General features: G+C 60.3%; 1 protein-coding gene across 3 annotated transcripts in view; it reads left to right on the plus strand.

Moving 5' to 3' along the window:
- The window catches only part of DENND3 (DENN domain containing 3), a 46,595-nt gene that overhangs the window by 16,468 nt on the left and 12,984 nt on the right, over window positions 1-17,143 (plus strand). For all 3 annotated transcript variants that reach the window (XM_079106839.1, XM_079106838.1, XM_079106837.1), the window contains 9 exons: window positions 208-329; window positions 3,446-3,601; window positions 4,897-4,993; window positions 6,829-6,932; window positions 7,313-7,512; window positions 9,096-9,617; window positions 14,376-14,635; window positions 15,670-15,840; window positions 16,857-16,986. In XM_079106839.1, the coding sequence (XP_078962965.1) occupies window positions 208-329; window positions 3,446-3,601; window positions 4,897-4,993; window positions 6,829-6,932; window positions 7,313-7,512; window positions 9,096-9,617; window positions 14,376-14,635; window positions 15,670-15,840; window positions 16,857-16,986 (1,762 nt within the window). The remainder of the gene's footprint in view (window positions 1-207; window positions 330-3,445; window positions 3,602-4,896; window positions 4,994-6,828; window positions 6,933-7,312; window positions 7,513-9,095; window positions 9,618-14,375; window positions 14,636-15,669; window positions 15,841-16,856; window positions 16,987-17,143) is intronic.

A 17,143-nucleotide genomic window follows, 5' to 3' on the forward strand; every position in this document is an offset into this window, starting at 1 on the left:
TGAGAGCGAACAGGGTGAGGAGCGGGCACGAGTGTGCCAAGGAGGGACGCGGCCGCAGCCTCGGCCCCCGGGTCGCTGGGGCCGCACGGGATTCCTGTGGAGACAGTACCAGGTTGTGTGCGTGAGGCGGGAGCTCAGACGGTCCGGCCCCGGCAGGTGCAATGTGTGTTTAAAGTGCATCCGAATTAAAGACCTTGTTCCTTCCAGGAAGCCGACGGCTTAGTGCTGATAGACATCGATCATGGGAGCGTCGCCTGCTGCAAGTCCTCTGACTGTGACCGGGACATTCCTGACATCCCTCTCCTGGCTGCACAGATGTTTGTCCAGAGGTAACAGCGAATAGCCTGAGTGCGTGAACACCTTTGTTCCAGTTATGTGTTTGCTACTTTGAGGATCTTTTCCAGTTTTATATTATTGATAGTGTTTTATATATTTAGAATTTGGCAATTATTCATAAATATTTTAAAGTACAAGTGATTTGTCTTTAATCTTGTCAAAATACCAGTTATGGCCCAACAGACTCATGGGACAGTCACATCTCCTGGAATACGCTTCACCCCTCTGTCCTGTGCCTGACCCTAATCCTAACCCTAACCTCTGAGGTTGCGTCTTGGTTCATTCATTCAAATGCTGGAGATGGGCGGGATCTGTGTGCTAGTGACAGACGGTGGTGGCCTTTGCCCTCTGACAGCATCCAGTGGATGCTGAGGGTGTGACCCTTTGTCACTGCCCAGCGCTGCTGACCACCTTCCCCTTGGGGCTGTATACAAGGGTAGCAGTACACGTGCTGCTTTACAGACCTCACCTGTGAGCCGCGGAAGTGACCCAAGGGTGTGGGGACAGTGAGGAGACGCAGTGGCTGTGCTCAGGCCTCTTGGCAAACAGCCAGGCTGTCCTGGGGTCTGCTGGGGCCAGGGCTGTGGCTGTATTTAGGTCATTGGGGATCTACCCGCTTCCTGCCGTTTTCTGGGGGAATCAGAGGACAGAGGAGCTGAAGCCTGGGAGCAGGAGCGTGGCTGCCTCGGTGCCTTTGCTGCGACGTTTCTGACCTTGCCTCACCTCGCCTCTGGGTGCTGGTTATCCTTTCTGCCTGGAAGGTGTCTTCAAAGTACAGGTTGAGCATTCCTAATCCAAATATTTGAAATCTGAACTGTTTCCAAGTCCAAAACTTTTTGAGTGTGGATATTCACTACATAAGTGGGAAAGTCCTCCTCTGACCTCATGTGACAGGTCACAGTCAAAACGCAGTTTCACTGAGAATATCGTAAACAGAACCTCAGTCCACGTGTGTAAGGTGCACATGAAACACGAATGAATTTCCTGTTTAGACCTGGGTCTCATCCCAACGTATCTCATGATGTTCCTGCAAATATTCCACAAAATCTGAAACTCTTGGTCCAAGCACTTTCCCGGTGCTGGGGATCAAGCCCAGGCCTCCCCTGTGCTGGGTCAGCACCCGCCTCTGCGCTGCATCGCCAGTCCCTGCGTATTGGGTCAGGGATGCTTGATCTGTGCTGATCCCACCTGTTGCCTTCCTGCCTTCTTAAGCAGTAAGGAGGCCTGCCAGCCAAGCCTGGGGAGAGCCTGGCCACTTGCCCTTGCGGCTATGTGGGTGGCTGCTGCAGGCGCCTGGAGGTTTGTGCCCAGGAGTGAAGCGCTCTCGCTTGGGAATGCCCCCTACCCACTCTCCGTGGGAACCTCGACAGCGAAACTTGTCCCATTTACTTTCTGATAAGCAGGAGCTGTTCCCCTGACCTTGCCAGTTCTTGGAATTCCTCAGGTGTTTGCTTGGTTAAGGATTCCCACCCACGTCTGCGTTGCTGGGTTCCAGAATATAAATGCAGGCCTTGCGGAGGACTGTTTCATAGCATGAACTACTGGATCTCAGCCAGTGGTACATCTGTTCTGAGCCTCGACGCCCATGGCCAGGCTGCATGGGCTCTCCTTGCAGGGCCCATGTATGAGTGCACGTATGCTGGCCAGAAGGAACGAGGGCCAGCAGCCTTCTTCCCAGCCTCCGGAAGCCCTGGGTGTCGCAATCTGTCATGGCCTCTTTGCTGCCTCCAGCACCTCCTGCCTGGCAGGGATGGGGACCCAGCATGTGGATGGTAGGGAAGGATGGCGTCCTGGGGAGGCGGTGGGGACAGCCTTCTCCTCCAGGCCATGTATGAGGAGGAGGTTGCCATGAGGGTGCAGCTGCCATTAGGCTGCATCCCCTACATCTGGGCCTGCAGCAGAAGTGTGGGAGCACAGGCCGCCACTGTGGCAGCATGAGGCTGCTTCCTGAGAGGCATTGGCATTGCCTTCCCTGCCAGGCTCTCTGTTCTGTGTTCTGTCAGGGTTGATACCCATGAATAGCAGCACTGCAGGTGTCGTGACCCTGCCAGGCAGCATGGTCCCCTGACGTCTGCGGGGTCAGGTTAGCCAGGACTGGGGCAGCTTCTAGGCACAGCAGGAGTGAGCAGTGAGTCCAGAGCCACAGCCAGACCTGCATTGGCTCTTCTGACCCCTTGGACCTGGTCTTGCAGCCTTGCCCAGGGCTGGAGCCACGCAGGGCCCGGGCAACTGGGAGCCCCTCCCCTGCCGCACTCCATCTGCTCCCGCGCTTGGGTCTCGCCTCTCGCTCTCTGTTTTTGGTCCTCTCCTGGGGTAGCTCTCCACCCTATCTCACCTGCCCGAGGCTAACCCATTATGGTTTGGCATCTCTGCCTGACCTCCCTGTGGTCTCCTGTTTGCAGTGGTTCTGTCTGTTTTTCTGTTTCTTCCCACCTGAAGCTCCGGGCAGGCAGAGGCTTTGCTGTGGTCAGTGCTCAGAGCCATGCCTGGTAGCTAGTAGGTGCTGAGGAGTAGCTGCAGAGCAAGTCTGTCTTGGCTGTGTCAATTTTATATATTTAAGCCTGCAGATGTGCTGGTGGATGGCCAAAGTCCCTCTCAAAGTGCAGCCCAGGGTGGTATTGGGAAGGCCAGGCCCTGTGTTTAATGGTGGCTCAGGGTGGACAGAAGTAACTGAGTCCCTGCCCTGAGTGAAGACCTGAAGGTGAGCCATTGACCATCCCTGGCTGGGCCAAGAGAGGTGACAGCCAGGCTGCTCGGTACAGGCATGGGACATTGATGTTGCCTGGTAGGGACACAGAGAGGAGCCACCAGGGCTGTGCCCGTCTCTGCTGCAGCCCTGCCTGGCCAGTCTGGAGCAGCCCAACAAGAAGTCCTATGGTGTCCTGACGAGGCAGCAGCTGGGATCTGGAGGACAGGGTGGGGACAAATGTGCGCAGGGTCCAAGCCTTCCCGCGTGAACGTCGGAGGCGACGGTGCTCCTCCGTGTGTGTTGTTAATGACCCACCTGCCTCCAGAGTTTTTGCCAGGCATTCCCAGCATTCTGACGTGTCCCTCTGCCTGGTGACAGCCAGCATGCTCAAGTTGTGCAGCTGTGTCTGCTTCCTCCCAGGGTCCAGAACCTCCAGCTGCACCCGGAGTTGCACTTTGCCCACCTGGGCTCCAGCACGGACCTGAACGAGGGCCGAGCCCGCGGGCGAGCCTGGCAGCAGGCCCTCAACTGCCAGATCCAGCACGTCACCTTGCAGCTGCTCGTGGGCATCTTCAGGTATCGCAGGGGCCTGCCCAGCACCCAGGAGAGGGCAGCCATCCAGTCTCTGGCTTCCTGGTGACAGTGGCCCCAGAGCCCAGGGCACTGAGGTCACTTGGCAGCGTGAGATGATTGCTGTGACCACCACCATCAGCAGCTCTAGGGGGCTTGCTGTTGTCCTCCAACCCTGCCTGGCCTCGTCTGTCCGTCTCCCGGTCAGCGGCCATGTGGAGGGCTGCCTCTGAGGTACCCCCGGGGAGGAGCCGGGAGAGCAGGTTGTGAGCCTTTGCTGGCCCAGGGTGGGGCCAGTGCCCGGGCTGCCCAAGATACCTGCACGGGGGAAGGGGCAGGGGGCATTTCCATTGGACTGTGGGCCAGACAGTGAAGCCACTTGCAGGGGAGTCGCCAGGCCAGAGGGGACACTTGGGATTAGCCCCCGGATTCTTCCTCCTCCCAGTTCTGGTAGATCACTCTGCCAGATGCCACTGCCGGTTCCTGCCTCCCTCACATTTCTCTGGAGCAGGCCGAGCAGCCAGGAACCAGCGGGTGTGGGCTTGGTGACGCTTTCCGACCTGTGTGGGTGGCCATTTGGGGAGTCACACCGCTTGGGGATTCCTGTGCTTTCCAGGCCTGCCTGCCTTCCTCCCCCTCTTCCTCCTCCCACCATGCTCTTCCGGCTGCTTCGCCCTCAGTAGCCGAGGGTGCCCGCCACTGGCTCTCGGGAGGGGCTGGCAGAGCTGCTGACTTGCCAGTGCTCTGATTATTTCAAAAGCCTACTGTCATGGCGTGTTCTTCTGACGCCTCTACTCACACGAAGCGGTGACAGGAGGGTGCCGGTTACAGGCAGTGGTGCTGTTTTCCTCTGTTCTCTGAAGGTGGAACGGTCCGTGTCATGGTGGTTGTCCTCTTTAAACACCCCAGATTGATGATCTGATAAAAAAGCAGAAAACGCAGTGACAGATCAGGAAGCCCTGTGTCCTGCGGATGGCCTGCTTCTTCTTCTCAGGGAGGGAGGTGTGGACAGGTGCTGGTGTGGCCTGTGAGCCCGTCGATCCTGTTTGTGGATCGTACTTAAGTGTGGGAGACCGTGTGCTGAGGTCCCTGGACTTACATTCCCGTGAGGTGGTAGGGCGCGGGCTGGGGACAGCTGCCAGGACGGCGGCGGATGGCTGCCGTGCACACGCATGCTCTCTCGGGGGCTGGGACTGACCTCTCTGAGGGGCAGGTTTCAGAGGGAGTCTTGGCATATCCTGCGACCAAAGCAGTGTTTTCACAGTTCTGACTGTGCGGCACCTGACCCCTCTCTTTGTCAGGGAAGTGAAGGACCACTTGAATTATGAGCACAGAGTGTTTAACAGTGAAGAGTTCCTCAAGACCAGGGCGGCAGGGGACCAGCAGTTCTATAAGCAGGTGAGAGGTGTGGCGTTGGCTGGGGCTGGGTGTGTTCTTCCTGTTTTACTTTTCTGTTTTTAAACATTTTCCAGAATGAATGTTTTTGAAGATGTTAATATTCTATTAAGTGTGTTTGCTTTTCTAAAAGGTCTGTTTCTGCATGATTCCTTTTTTTGGTACTGGGGGTTGAACCCAGAGGTGCTCTACCACTGAGCCACAACCCCAGCCCTTTTTATTTTGCATTTTGAGACACTAAGTTTCTGAGGCTGGCTTGGAGAGCCTCCTGCCTCAGCCTCCCGCGCTGCTGGGGTTACAGGTGTGGCCCCCTCGCCTGGCTCTGCATGGTTCCTTTTTAAAAAAGTGTTCTTAGTTGTAGATGGACGCACTACCTTTATTTTGTTTGTTTGTCTTTATGTGGTGCTGAGGAGCGAGCCCAGTGCCTGACTCATGCCAGGTAAGCCTCCACCGCTGAGCCACGGCCCCGCTCCGCACGGTTCCTTTGCATCTTACAATCCGTCAGCTTTTAGAATATATTTTACACATGAAGATGCCGCCGTTTTAAGTGTAGGGTTATGTGGACTGTGACAGATATGTGCACCTGTGTGACCACGCCCTGCATCTGGAGGTCGCATGCGCCCCTCCCCAGGCTCTGGGCAGCCTCCCGTCCCTCCCAGGGGCCTGGCCTTGGGGACTGCTGGACCAGCGTGACCCCAGCCTGAGCTCTGCTGGCCCGGCCCTTGGTGTGGGGCGTGAGAAGCAGGCGAGAACCCTGGAGACAGGAGGAGCCCAGCCGCAGCCTCCGCTCCCTGCTCCTCGGGCTGCTCCAGTTTGTTTTGCTGTGTGTGTCCTGGCGTCCTCTGTTGGCGGGCGAGCTGTGTGCCTACAACGTCTGTAGGTGGCACGTGTGAGGACTGCTGTCAGCCGCCCTCTCCTTGCCCTGTTGTCTGGGCGTGAGAACCCAGGATGCCGCCACACAGAGCATGGCGGGAGAGGCAGAGGAGGAAACCAGGCTCAGAGGAGAGAGCCCAGAGCGTGAAGCTCTGGGCCCTTCTGTGGTGGAGGTGCCCAGGCCTTGCTGCGCGCCAGGCGGCTCTCCGCTGGGCTCCCAGCCCTTCCTCTGGTCTCTGCTCCGCGGCCTCCCTGGCAGCCTCCTCTGGGCTCACAGTGAACTCGGGCCAGCTTTGCAGCCCCACTCGGCTATGGGCTGGGCTACTGTGCCGCCTCAGGTGCTCAGCTGGCCAAGGAGTGCTCATCCTGGCCCTCTTTGTGGCCTCTGGCTTCTTGTTTCTCTGCCGACATTTCGGGTTTCCTGCTTGTCCCTTTCTGGACCTCAGTACTCCAGTGTGGATCTGGTCCTTTTTCCCTCCTTTTCTGGCCAGGGCTGGGGGAGGCCTGTGGACCTGCTAGCATCTTCCTCTAGGCCTCTTGCCCATGTGTCACTGTCAGTAGAGAGCAGGTGTCCAGGCAGAAGCAAAGGCCCTGGTGTTGGACGGTCCCCTTCAAAAGCTCCCGAGCCTGGCGGAGGAGCCTGGCGGTAGCGGGTGTGGCAGGCAGTGTGCATGGTGTGGGGCGCAGGGCTGGGGGGACACTGAGGGCCCTGCCAGTGGTGCACAGATGCTGCAGCGCAGTGTTGTGGTGGCCAGGGGCTGGCATTTGTATGTGTTGTGATTTTTTCGAGTGCAGTGGCTGCTTATTTTAGAGGGGCAGGCGAGGAGCTGAGGCTGCTCTCAGCACAGGGCCGTTCGCGGAGGCTCCCCGTTCCGGGGCCTGGAGAGGTCCTCAGCAGTGCTGCGGGCTCAGCAGGCAGGCAGACCCCGGGCCCTCAGGCGGCACCCTCGTCTCATCTGCTGCAGGTCCTGGACACCTACATGTTCCACTCTTTTCTCAAAGCCCGGCTCAACAGAACGATGGACGCCTTTGCTCAGATGGACCTGGACACCCAGTCCGAGGAGGACAGGTGCCTCATCCCTGCTTTGGACACAGCTCTCCCGGGCTCTGAGTGCTAGGGTGGCACCTGGGAAGAGTCTGGTGTTTGGAAACCCACTGAACGGGGGACAGCCACGCGCGCGTGTCCCTGTCACATGCTCTGAGCACATGCCTAAGCAGACTCTCCCCACCGCCTCTGCCCCCGCGTTCCCCTTCCTCAGAGCCTGGCTTCTTCTCTGTCTTTTCCTGATGTTTATCTGATCTTGAGCTGTGGATGCTTCTGGGCCAGCTGCAGGTGACGTGCTGTCACCACTGCGGTGCAAGGCTGTCCCACACCCGTCGCTGCAGGGGACGCAGTGCCTGCTCTTCAGTCCTCACTGGGTCTCTAAAGCAAAGCCTGCTTTCCCCCAGAATCAATGGGATGCTCATAAGCCCACGAAGACCGACCGTGGAGAAGATGGCCTCGCGGAGATGCCCGCCCCTGCACGTCACCCACAGGCGCATGGTGGTCAGCATGCCTGACCTGCAGGACATCACCCTGTCTGAGCCACTGCCCAGGAACTCGTCCCTTCGGATAATGGATCCTGCAAGTTGCAGACACAGCGACCCAGGTGAGGAAACTACCCTTCCTGCGCCTGTGCCGTCCTGCCTCCCGTTGGCCTCCCTGGGGGAAGGACAGGGTCTTAGAAGCCCAGTTTGCTAAATTTAGCGTAATTATCCGAAACATCTCTAGAGTGTGTCGTGTGAGCCACGTCTATTGCAAAACATGATCCAGAGCCCCTGCCAGAGCGGCATGCAGCTAGATGTCCTCTCCACGTGTGCACTGTGTGTCGCATGTGCCCGAGTGTGTGTGCGAAGTGTGTGGTCACGTGTGTAGGTGTCCAATGGAAGACAACACCTGTTGGTCCCCTGGTGCTCAAGTACCAGGTGCTTCCTAGGGGCTGGGGTTAAAGGACCGGCACCCCTGCCCCTGTAGCAGGCAGACCAGATGGAGACAAGGACAGACACATGGGGTTCAGGGTCATGGTAAAGTGCAGCAGGGCTGGGCAGTGACCTGACTCTCAGGCACTAAATGCAAGTGTGGGTGGACGGGGAGGCTGCTGTGCCTGGGCATCTCTGGGAACCCACTTCCCAGCAGAGGGACCATGGAGCCTGCCTCAGTGTCGTGAAGGTGTGCACACACGACTGGGCATCAGCCTGGAGTTCCTGGCAGATGAACTGCAGTGGCAGGCTGGGCATGTGGGAGTCGGGCCCAGTCTCCACACAATGGTAGCAAAGTGTGTTGCATATGAGGCCCACTCTTCACCCTCAGGTCCCCTCTCCATGCTGCCACAGGATGGAACCTCTTCTGCTCACAGTATGGAAAGACTGTCAGGGTCCAGCACCACCACCTGCCCGTGTGGGACCATGGTGGCCTGTCTTGGGTCAAGGTGGCAGGAATCCCACGGTGCCTTGTGGTGAATGTGCCGGAAGCCCAGGAAGCTGCATGCATAGCACCCTGCTGTGACTCGCTGGTGCTGGTGTGGCGGGGCAGTGCAAGTGAGGGAAAGGACCGTCGCCCTGCAGCGGCTCAGCCTTGCAGCCAATACAGGCATCAGAAGGCAGACTGCTGGGGAGGGGCACTCGCAGGGGGCTGCCTGTCGTGGCAAGGCGGCCTCTGCCTCCTCCGGTCCCCAGCCCCATGGAGCTGCTAGTAAAAGAGAAGCCCGGGGCCTGGTCAGCAGCTAGCCCCTGGAGGCCCCCAGGCCCCAAGGCTATCGATGGAATTGGTGTGGGGCACAACCTGAATAAATTCAGCAGTTAGGAGCTGTGTCCCTGGGACAGTAACCTGGGCGGCAGAGACCTCACTCTCCGCCTGTGAAGTGGGACTCAAAATGCTCACTCCCGGTCACTAAGGCCAAGGAAACGGGTCCTGAGAAGGCTGGACCTGGGCTGGGCAGCTCGTGTGAGCCTGAGTCCAGGCCCCAGCACTGCCGGGGTGCAGAGATGAAAGGCCTCCTCAGAGCCCAGCCAGGTTCCAGCGGGGTTCCAGTCCTGCACCTCAGCATCTTCACGTCTGGCTGCTGCTCTTCTCAGGTGCCTGGAAGCAGGACGAGGGCCTGTCCTGGGGGTACAGTGCTTTATTCTGAGTCCTGGGCCCGCCTGTTCTTGCGACAGCGCTGTGCTAACTCACTCCTTCCCCTTGGTTTCTTAGTTCTGAGCGTGGCCCCCAAGTCCACGTACACCTTCAAGATCCCGGAGATCCACTTCCCCCTGGTGAGCCAGTGCGTGCAGGCTTACCACGCCGACTTCGTCACGCTGCTGAGCAAGGCCATGAGCCTTCTGGCCCCCGACAACTCCCTGCTCCTGGCCAGATACTTCTACCTGCGTGGGCTCATCCAGCTCCTGCAGGGGCAGCTGCTGAGCGCCCTCTCGGATTTCCAGAACCTGTACAAGACGGACATACGGATTTTCCCAGAAGACCTCGTAAAGGGGATGGTGGAATCCATGTCAGTCCCTGAGCGCACCCAGGTTGAGCGGACGCCGGAGCTGAAGAGGCTCATCACCCAGGTGCTGGACAGGCCAGGCGAGGCCCCCAAGGTGGACGACCCAGTGAAGCACTTCGAGCTGCCCAGGAAGCACATGCAGCTGGATGACTTTGTGAAGAGGGTGCAGGAATCGGGGATTGTGAAGGACACGAGTGTCATACACCGGCTGTTTGATGCGCTGACTGTAGGTAAGGGACACCACAGCGTCCCACACAGGTAGCTGCGTGGGCCCCTCTGAAGCAGGCAGCCATCCCTGGAGTCCTGGCGTCAGGTGTCAGGCCAGTGTGGACCCCCTGGTGACTGAGTGTGTGAGGGTTGGGCAGGCATGTTGCCACGGACCACGCCACGTGCGGGACTTGGGCGTTGGTGCACTGGTTTTGGCAGGGGTCCTGGATCCCCACCAAGTCAAGGGGGACTGGACTTGACAGCAGGGGGCAGTGACAGGCCAGGCACCGCCCGCGGCAGGCGAGTGCCTGCAGGCCGAGAGCTTGGCCCAGTGGGCACATGTTCGGGCAGGTAGGTTGGCGATGCCCTGGCATGTCCCGTGTGCCCCATCTTCAACCAGCCCTGCCTCCTGGTGGCCCTCTGGAGGGAGGACGCGGGCAGGCGATGGAAGACGGGAGGCAGTCTCGCAAGACTCCCCTTGTCCCAAGGGCGGCAGCGGCTGTCCAACTGTTTCACATTCTTGTGAAACAGGCACTGGGACACGGTGGCAGAGGCCAGGCACCCCAGAGCTGGGGGTGCTTCGCTGCTTGAGGCCTGGATGGGCGCTGCCTCCCTGCCTCCCCAGGGGAGCGCTGTCCCCACCTGAGACCTTAGCTCCTTTGACCAGGGACGGATGCCCCAGCACTCGCAGGCCCGTCCCAGATTGGCCTCCGCCTTGGCTGCTCCGTCCTTCCCTGCAGGGCTCCTGAAGGAGCTGCTCGCCTTCCGTGCTGGCAGAGTGGCTTGTGAGGCGTCTGGTGGCTTCACTGGTGCACACCGACCCCGAGCGTCCCATGGGTTGTTTCCTCTTAGACTTGTGCCCAGAAGCCTGGGTTGGGCGTGAGTGCCTGTCCCCTGGCTGTGCACTGTCCCCCTTTGCGCCCCGAGGGCCTCCTGGCAGTGCGGGCCTCCGTGGTCAGCAGAGCAGCCGTGGTGAGTGAGGTGCCAGGCGGGCGCAGCACTTCTGTGCAGGGCTCAGCCCTCCAGGTCTTCCCGTGTCCTCTGCCCCATGTGTGGGCACCTCTGCCCCTGCGGATGTGTGGCCTCCATGCTGCTCTGGAGAGGGTCTCCTGCTGTGGGCAGGCTCGGCGGGGCCCCCTCCTGGTGGTGGAGTGGCACTGCGGCAGGGCTGTGCCGGGCCTTTGTCTTGGTACCTTGTAGGAAGGGCCAGCTGCTCATGTGCCCTCCCCAGTGGCCATACACCTGGGCTGTGCCAGGCAGTCAGCATGGCGCTCTTCAAGTCAAGTGGGCAGGTACAGCGGCCCTCCGCACAGTCCCTCCCACAGGGTCTGTCCCCCGTGTCTCCACGGTGTCCCTCCAGGGGCCCCTCTGTGGCATCCTCCATGGGGGCTCCCCTGCACGCCTGGGCTCCCCTGCCTGCAGAGTGACATCATGGAGGGATCGGCGTCTCCACCGACGCCAGGCACCTCGCCTTTCCTCCTGAGTGGTGTAGGGGGGCAGGGCAGTGTCCACGCGGGTAGGGCGGTAGGTGGTCACAGGTGACCTGCAGTCTGCCCGGCTGTGCTGTGAGGCGCCTCGCCATCGTGTGAGGGCTTGAGCAGAGTGTGGACGTGGGGGTCCTGGAGCCCACCCACCACGGGAGGCCTGCCCCGGGGGTCCCTTCAGGAGCCACGCACTGGGGAGACTGAGGGAAGGCCGCCTTGGCCTGGTGTCCCTGCAGCCTCTTGGTGGTCAGCCACCGGGACCCGTGGGCAGGGAGGGGAAGCAGACAGGCCAGCGTGTGGAGGGAGACGGGAGGTACAGGGGAAGGCACCGGGACACGGGGCCTGCGGGTACGCTGCAGAGTGGGCAGCTGGTCTCCTCTGGGGCTTCTTGGTCGCGGAGGCCTGGAATGAGGAGGCTGAGACCCCCTGGGGGTTGTGCTCAGCCACAGATTCTGGGCCTGGCGGCTCCTCAGTGTCTTCAGGCACAGGCTCCTTCCATCTCCTGGCGTGGCCCCGTCGTGCACAGTCACATGGTGGCCAGTGACCCCTGGCAGGAGGAAGGGGGCCTGCCTCTCCCTCAAGGCATCTCCGCCTCTTCCCCCCTGGGTAGCCTCGGGGCCTGTGTGCCCAGCTGCTGGGAGCTGGGAGGTCCCGGGAGGCACTGACAGACCTGGGTGAGGACAGGAGCCTGCAGCGGCCCCAGCCCCCTGCGTTGCAGAGTGGGTCAGGGAACCCTCTGGTTCTGTGCTCCGGGGGCCGGAGACCCCTGGGGAAGCAGCTGGGTGGGCCTCAGCAGCAGCTGCGTGCTGGAGAGTGTCCGTGCTCAGCCCAGCGCACTGTCCGGGAGTCTGCAGGTGAGAGCGCGTGCCTGGCTTCCGCCTCTGCTGGTCTCCTGGAGTCCACACCTGGCTGTTGGGCCTGGCTCTCGCGGGCGCTGCCTGTGCCACTTGCGGTGTGCCTGGCCTGAGTGGCATCTGGGGCCGGCTCAGGCGGGAATGCTGGCTGCCTGCTGCTGCGAGTGTGGGCGGCGGGGTGGGGTGTGCCTTGGTATTTTTGTGCAGAATTGAGACATGAGGAATGGTCTTTGCTGTGTGGGGATGTGCAGGACCCTGTGCGGCACATGGGCTGTGGGCAGTGCTGGCCATGGTGGTGTGGTGCCTTGTGTGTGCCCAGGCGGCTGCGGGTGTGCGCGGCACGGGGCGCCACCAGGGCTCTGGGCACGCGCCACCCAGCTCTGCTGCAGGTGGTTGCAGTAGGGTGGCTCTGGGGTCCTTGTCCTTGCTTCTGCCCTGCGTGGGGCTTCCTGGTGTCCAGACCCACAGCCCCACGTCTGAGACCCGGCTAATGTCTATCTGCGCGAGGACGCTGCTCGGCTCGGCCACCCCACCCCGGGCCCAGTTCGCTTCCTTGAGCAGTGGCCTTGCCTTCCACCCCAGCTCCCCTCTTGTGTCCACTTCTTGGGCTCATCCCTGCCCCTGTGCCCCATCCAGGCCTGCGTGATGTCTCGGGGAGAAAACAGGTGCTTCTGTTGGGATCCCACCCCAGGCCCCTGGGGAGCGCAGACGTTGCCCCAGCCTTGTGGTGTTCCTGAGATAGAAGCAGGCCCTGGCCAGCACGCCCTCAGTTCTGTCCATAGGGTGCACCCTGGCACCCTGTCCTTGGTCTTCTTTGGTGACTGCTGCTGGAAACACTACACAGCACGTGCAGGTGGCCTTATCCTGTATTTTTTTCTGTTTGGATTCAATAGCTTTAAAACTTAAAAAAGAAAGTAACAATCTTTGTAAACCACCTAAAAAAATAGAGAAGGGAAAAAATTAACTCACAGTGGCGCCACCTGGTGGAGATTCTGCAGAAACACTCCCAGCTGTGTTACCTGGATGTGAGCTGAAAAGACAAGCCTGTCTCTCCAGCACCTGTTACAGCCCCCACCCCGGCCATGCCGTCCCTGTAACTGCTGTGGCAATGGCTTAGTTGCCCCTTCACGGTGGGAATGAGTGCAGATGCCCAGACAGCCATTGCTCTGTGGAATGGGAGCAGAGACGGTGCCCAGCTGGGACTCAGCGCTGGGCCTCTGGGAGACTGGGGATGGAGGACAAATCCTGCAGGGCAGGCAGACCTGCCCACCCAGGTGACGGGACTGCCGGGCGAGCCATCGTGTCCTCGGGCTTGGCTCTGCCAGCGAGGACCTTTCCTCTCCATGCCTGTTTCCCAGGCTCTCGGACGGTGGCTGAGGGTTAAATGGACCCTCTGTGCACGTGGAGCGTGCTCATGGTGGGCAGTGGGGGCTGGCTGCATCGGTGCCCTGAGGGAGGTGTGCGTGCCGCCCGGCAGTCGCCTGGCCGGGATGACCCGCCTCGTCAGGAAGGCCGCGGGAGCAGGCGTTCACCTGGGTGTGGGGGCACGAGGGGGAGGCTCCTGGGCTGGCAGTAGGGGTGACATGGCAGAGGCCCGCAGGGCACCTGTTTGCTGACATCCTTGGCATGACTGGAATGTGGGGTGTGCAGGGAGGGCTGGGTCCTGGAGGGATCTGCCCCTGGTGACAAGCAGCCGCCCTGAGTGTTGAACTGGGAAGGGGAAGCTCCCCCTGCACTTCAGAGAAGCTGTTCTGGGCACCGAGCAAAGCAGGCCCAAGCGGGGCAGCTCTGTGGCAGGGGCATCAGGGAGCATCTCCCTGTGTAGGACCCAGTGGGGCATGTCAGAGGACAGGGAGGAGCAGGGTGCACGGTGGAGGCAGGGCTCAGCCTCACAGGCACAGGTGCAGGGCAGCCCGGGGGGGGGGGGTTCCCTCCCCTCCCTGCTGAACTCAGGTGAAGGTGGCAGCTGATGGGGGGTGTCTCCATCCAGAGCCTACGGATGTTGGCTACCTAGAAAGGGGACTGCATCAACTAAGATGACCTTGGTTGAAGCAATCGGGTAGGTTATTTGTGCACAACCAAGGAGCACCAAGGCAGGGCTGGCTTCAGGCAAGGCTTGATCCAGTGGCATAGGACTGTCACCAGGGATCTAACCCCCTCAGTGTTCGCTTCATTCTTGGATTATCTTCCATCCTGGCCCCAAGTTGGTGGACCCCAGTTCTAGCAGTAGCCAAGTCTTTGCATCATACGAAAAGAGTGTCCTAGTACCAGTGTTCCCACCTGAGGTCTCTTGGCTGGACAGGGCAGATGGGTTCCCTGGACACCTGACTGTAGGGCAGCCAAGTCCTGAGTTTCCATCCAAGGATAGCTGGGCACTGGTACCACCTGCTGGCTAGTTTGAGTAATGCACTGTTTCTTAAAGGTCATTTCTTTCTTATAAAAGGACATCAGAAACAAATCGACCCAGAGACATTCAGAGACTTCTACAACTGCTGGAAGGAGACGGAAGCAGAGGCCCAAGAGGTCAGTCTGCCTTTGCTGGTGATGGAGCATCTGGACAAAAACGAGTGTGTCTATAAGCTGTCCAGGTCCGTCAAGACCAGCCGTGGCGTTGGTAAGATCGCCATGACCCAGAAGCGCCTGTTCCTGCTGACTGAAGGGAGGCCGGGCTACGTGGAGATCTCCACCTTCCGGGACATAGAGGTCAGTGAGTCCACCCTCCAGTTCCAGAGTCCAGCTGGTGCAGACCCTCCGCAGCACTTGGTTTGCTTCTCAATGCCTCAGTCTGTCCATCTGTCAGGTGGGAACAGTGTGGTGGGTCCCTTCCTGGCAGGACCGGAAGGGAGGCTGTACTGGGCGTGTCCATGGCTGCCCTCTGATGCAGCTGCCGTGTGCTCGGGAGGCGAGAAGGCAGGCTGGCCCTCTCGCTGCAGACGGGCGAGGCGGAGGAACTGCTTCCTCAGGGGAAACTACCTCGGCCAACCCTGGCAGCCGCCGTGCCTCACGTTATCGTATTTTATAAATATTTTTGGCATCAAGGATTGAACCCAGGGGTGTTTAACCCCTGAGCCACATTCCCAGCCTGTTTTATATATTTTGATACAGGGTCTCGCTGAGTTGCTTAGTGCCTCGCTAAGTGCTGAGGCTGGCTTTGAACTCATGATCCTCCTGCCTCAGCCTCCCACGCCCTGGGATCACAGGTGTGCGCTGCATTTTCTAATCGCACCACCTGGCACCTGTTGCTTCTCTTATGACCACTCTCGTGTGTGTTTTAGAGGTGGTCATCTGCACCGTTAGGAAACCTGAATTGTGGTCCTGCATCCTCCCCTGCCTTGTATCATTCATTTCCAAACTTGAGAGGCTGGGAGGCGTGTTGGCTTTGCTAATCGCCACGTGATGGTGGCCATAGGGGAGGCAGCTAGGCCAGCCTGCCTTCTCGCCTCTCGCCTCCAAAGCACAAGGCACAGTCGGGAGACCAGGGATGCCGCCGCTGCCTGGCTCAGCGGGGCCAGGGTCCCCCTAGGATTCTGCAGAAGGGCGGGCTGGGGCTGTGCAGAGCAGACCGCCTGGGCGGACAGGCACTGGACAGAAGGCTGCCTCCTGGGCATGGGGCCATGCCTGGGTACTGTGGTTTCAGCCGGCAGCTCCCTTCGGGGCTTCCTCTGCCCTCCCCGTCAGCCCTGGCATCCTCCGGTGTGTGGTTTGACTTAACTCTTCTGCCTTTTCTGCCTCTGCAGGAAGTCAAAAGTACCACGGCTACCTTTTTCCTTCTGAGGATTCCGACTTTGAGAATTAAAATGGCGTCCAAGAAAGAGGCGTTTGAAGCTAACCTGAAGTCGGAACGTGACCTCTGGCACCTGATGGTGAAGGAGATGTGGGCTGGGAAGTGGCTGGCCGAGGAGCACAAGGTACGAGCTCGGGGTCTGGCCTCCTGACGGGCAGGTGTGCCTGGGTACGTGGCCTCCAGAGCACTTGGCGCGTGGCACTTGGGGAGAGGTCTGCCCTCCCGGCAGAGGGAGGCCCCAAAGCTGCGAAGGCCTGGACCTGGGTGGAGGCTCGTGGCACGTGGGAGAGCCAGAAGGCGCAGGCGGTGGCCGACACCATCCTTCCGGGTTCCTCCACACCCCACCAGCGGCGGGACAGGGTTGGACTGTGCTGACCTCCTCCTCTCTGGGGGTCTGAGTTGGGTGTTCTGGGTACACACTGCTGAGTGGCCCCAGTGTCGCAGGACCTGGGATTTGCTGGGTGGCACGGATTCCTTCCAGAAGGTTATTTATATCCTGGGGACTTTTGCACTTTTGTGGATTACCCCAGACGACAAGCTCGTAACTGAAGGACACCAGGGAGGGGAGGCCGGCGGCCGGCCTGTGGAGGCTGTCTGTATTGTCTATATGGCAAAACAAGGCAGGAAAACCCGTTTAAAAATGGGCCGAGGCCAGGAACAGGAACTCGCATGAAAGGAACAGTTCGTAAGGTCTGGGAGAGAATCACAGTCCCCGTGGCCACCAGAGAAAGGCAGGCTGAGGGCCGGCGTCCACTGAGGGAAGCCCCGGCACTGGAGCAGGAGGAGGGGCGGGTCCTTCCTGGAGCCCAGGGGCCCGTGAGTTCTGGACTAGCCGCTGATTCTGCTCTCTGGGTCTGGCTAAGGCCTGAGCCGGGGACTCTGGCAGTGGGTCAGCGTGCAGCAGGCCTGCATGCGCCCTGGGGCCCTGCACCCGGGCTCGTCGCCAAGGCGGAGCGGCCGAGGGGCCCACGGCGAGGCCCTTCCAGGGGCAGCTGCCAGCTCCCCGTGTAGACCATCAACATTGTCTTGACGAAGAGGAAGCCTGTGACCCCACGCCCACGGACACTTGAACCCCGCATCCCGTCGCTACAAGTGCTCTCTGGCTCTTCCTGGGTTGACGTGTGCCCGTTTCTGTCCTAGGACCCTCAGTATATCCAGCAAGCGCTGACCAACGTCTTGCTGATGGACGCCGTCGTGGGCACGCTGCAGTCACCGGGGGCCACCTACGCTGCCTCCAAACTGTCCTACTTCGACAAGATGAAGAGTGAAAGTAAGAGCCACTGCCCTTGGACTGGGCTGTCCAGGGGCCTGTCGGGGCGCGGGCCTCCCAGCTGGAGCAGGTGCAGGGCCTGCAGTCCTCTCCGCTTCCCGACCTGTGGCAAACGCCCTCCCGCCACCCCTCCGGCCCTCAGCACCCAGGACGCGGA

The sequence above is a fragment of the Sciurus vulgaris genome (genome assembly GCF_902686455.1).
Source record: "Sciurus vulgaris genome assembly, chromosome: 1".
NCBI lineage: Eukaryota > Metazoa > Chordata > Mammalia > Rodentia > Sciuridae > Sciurus > Sciurus vulgaris.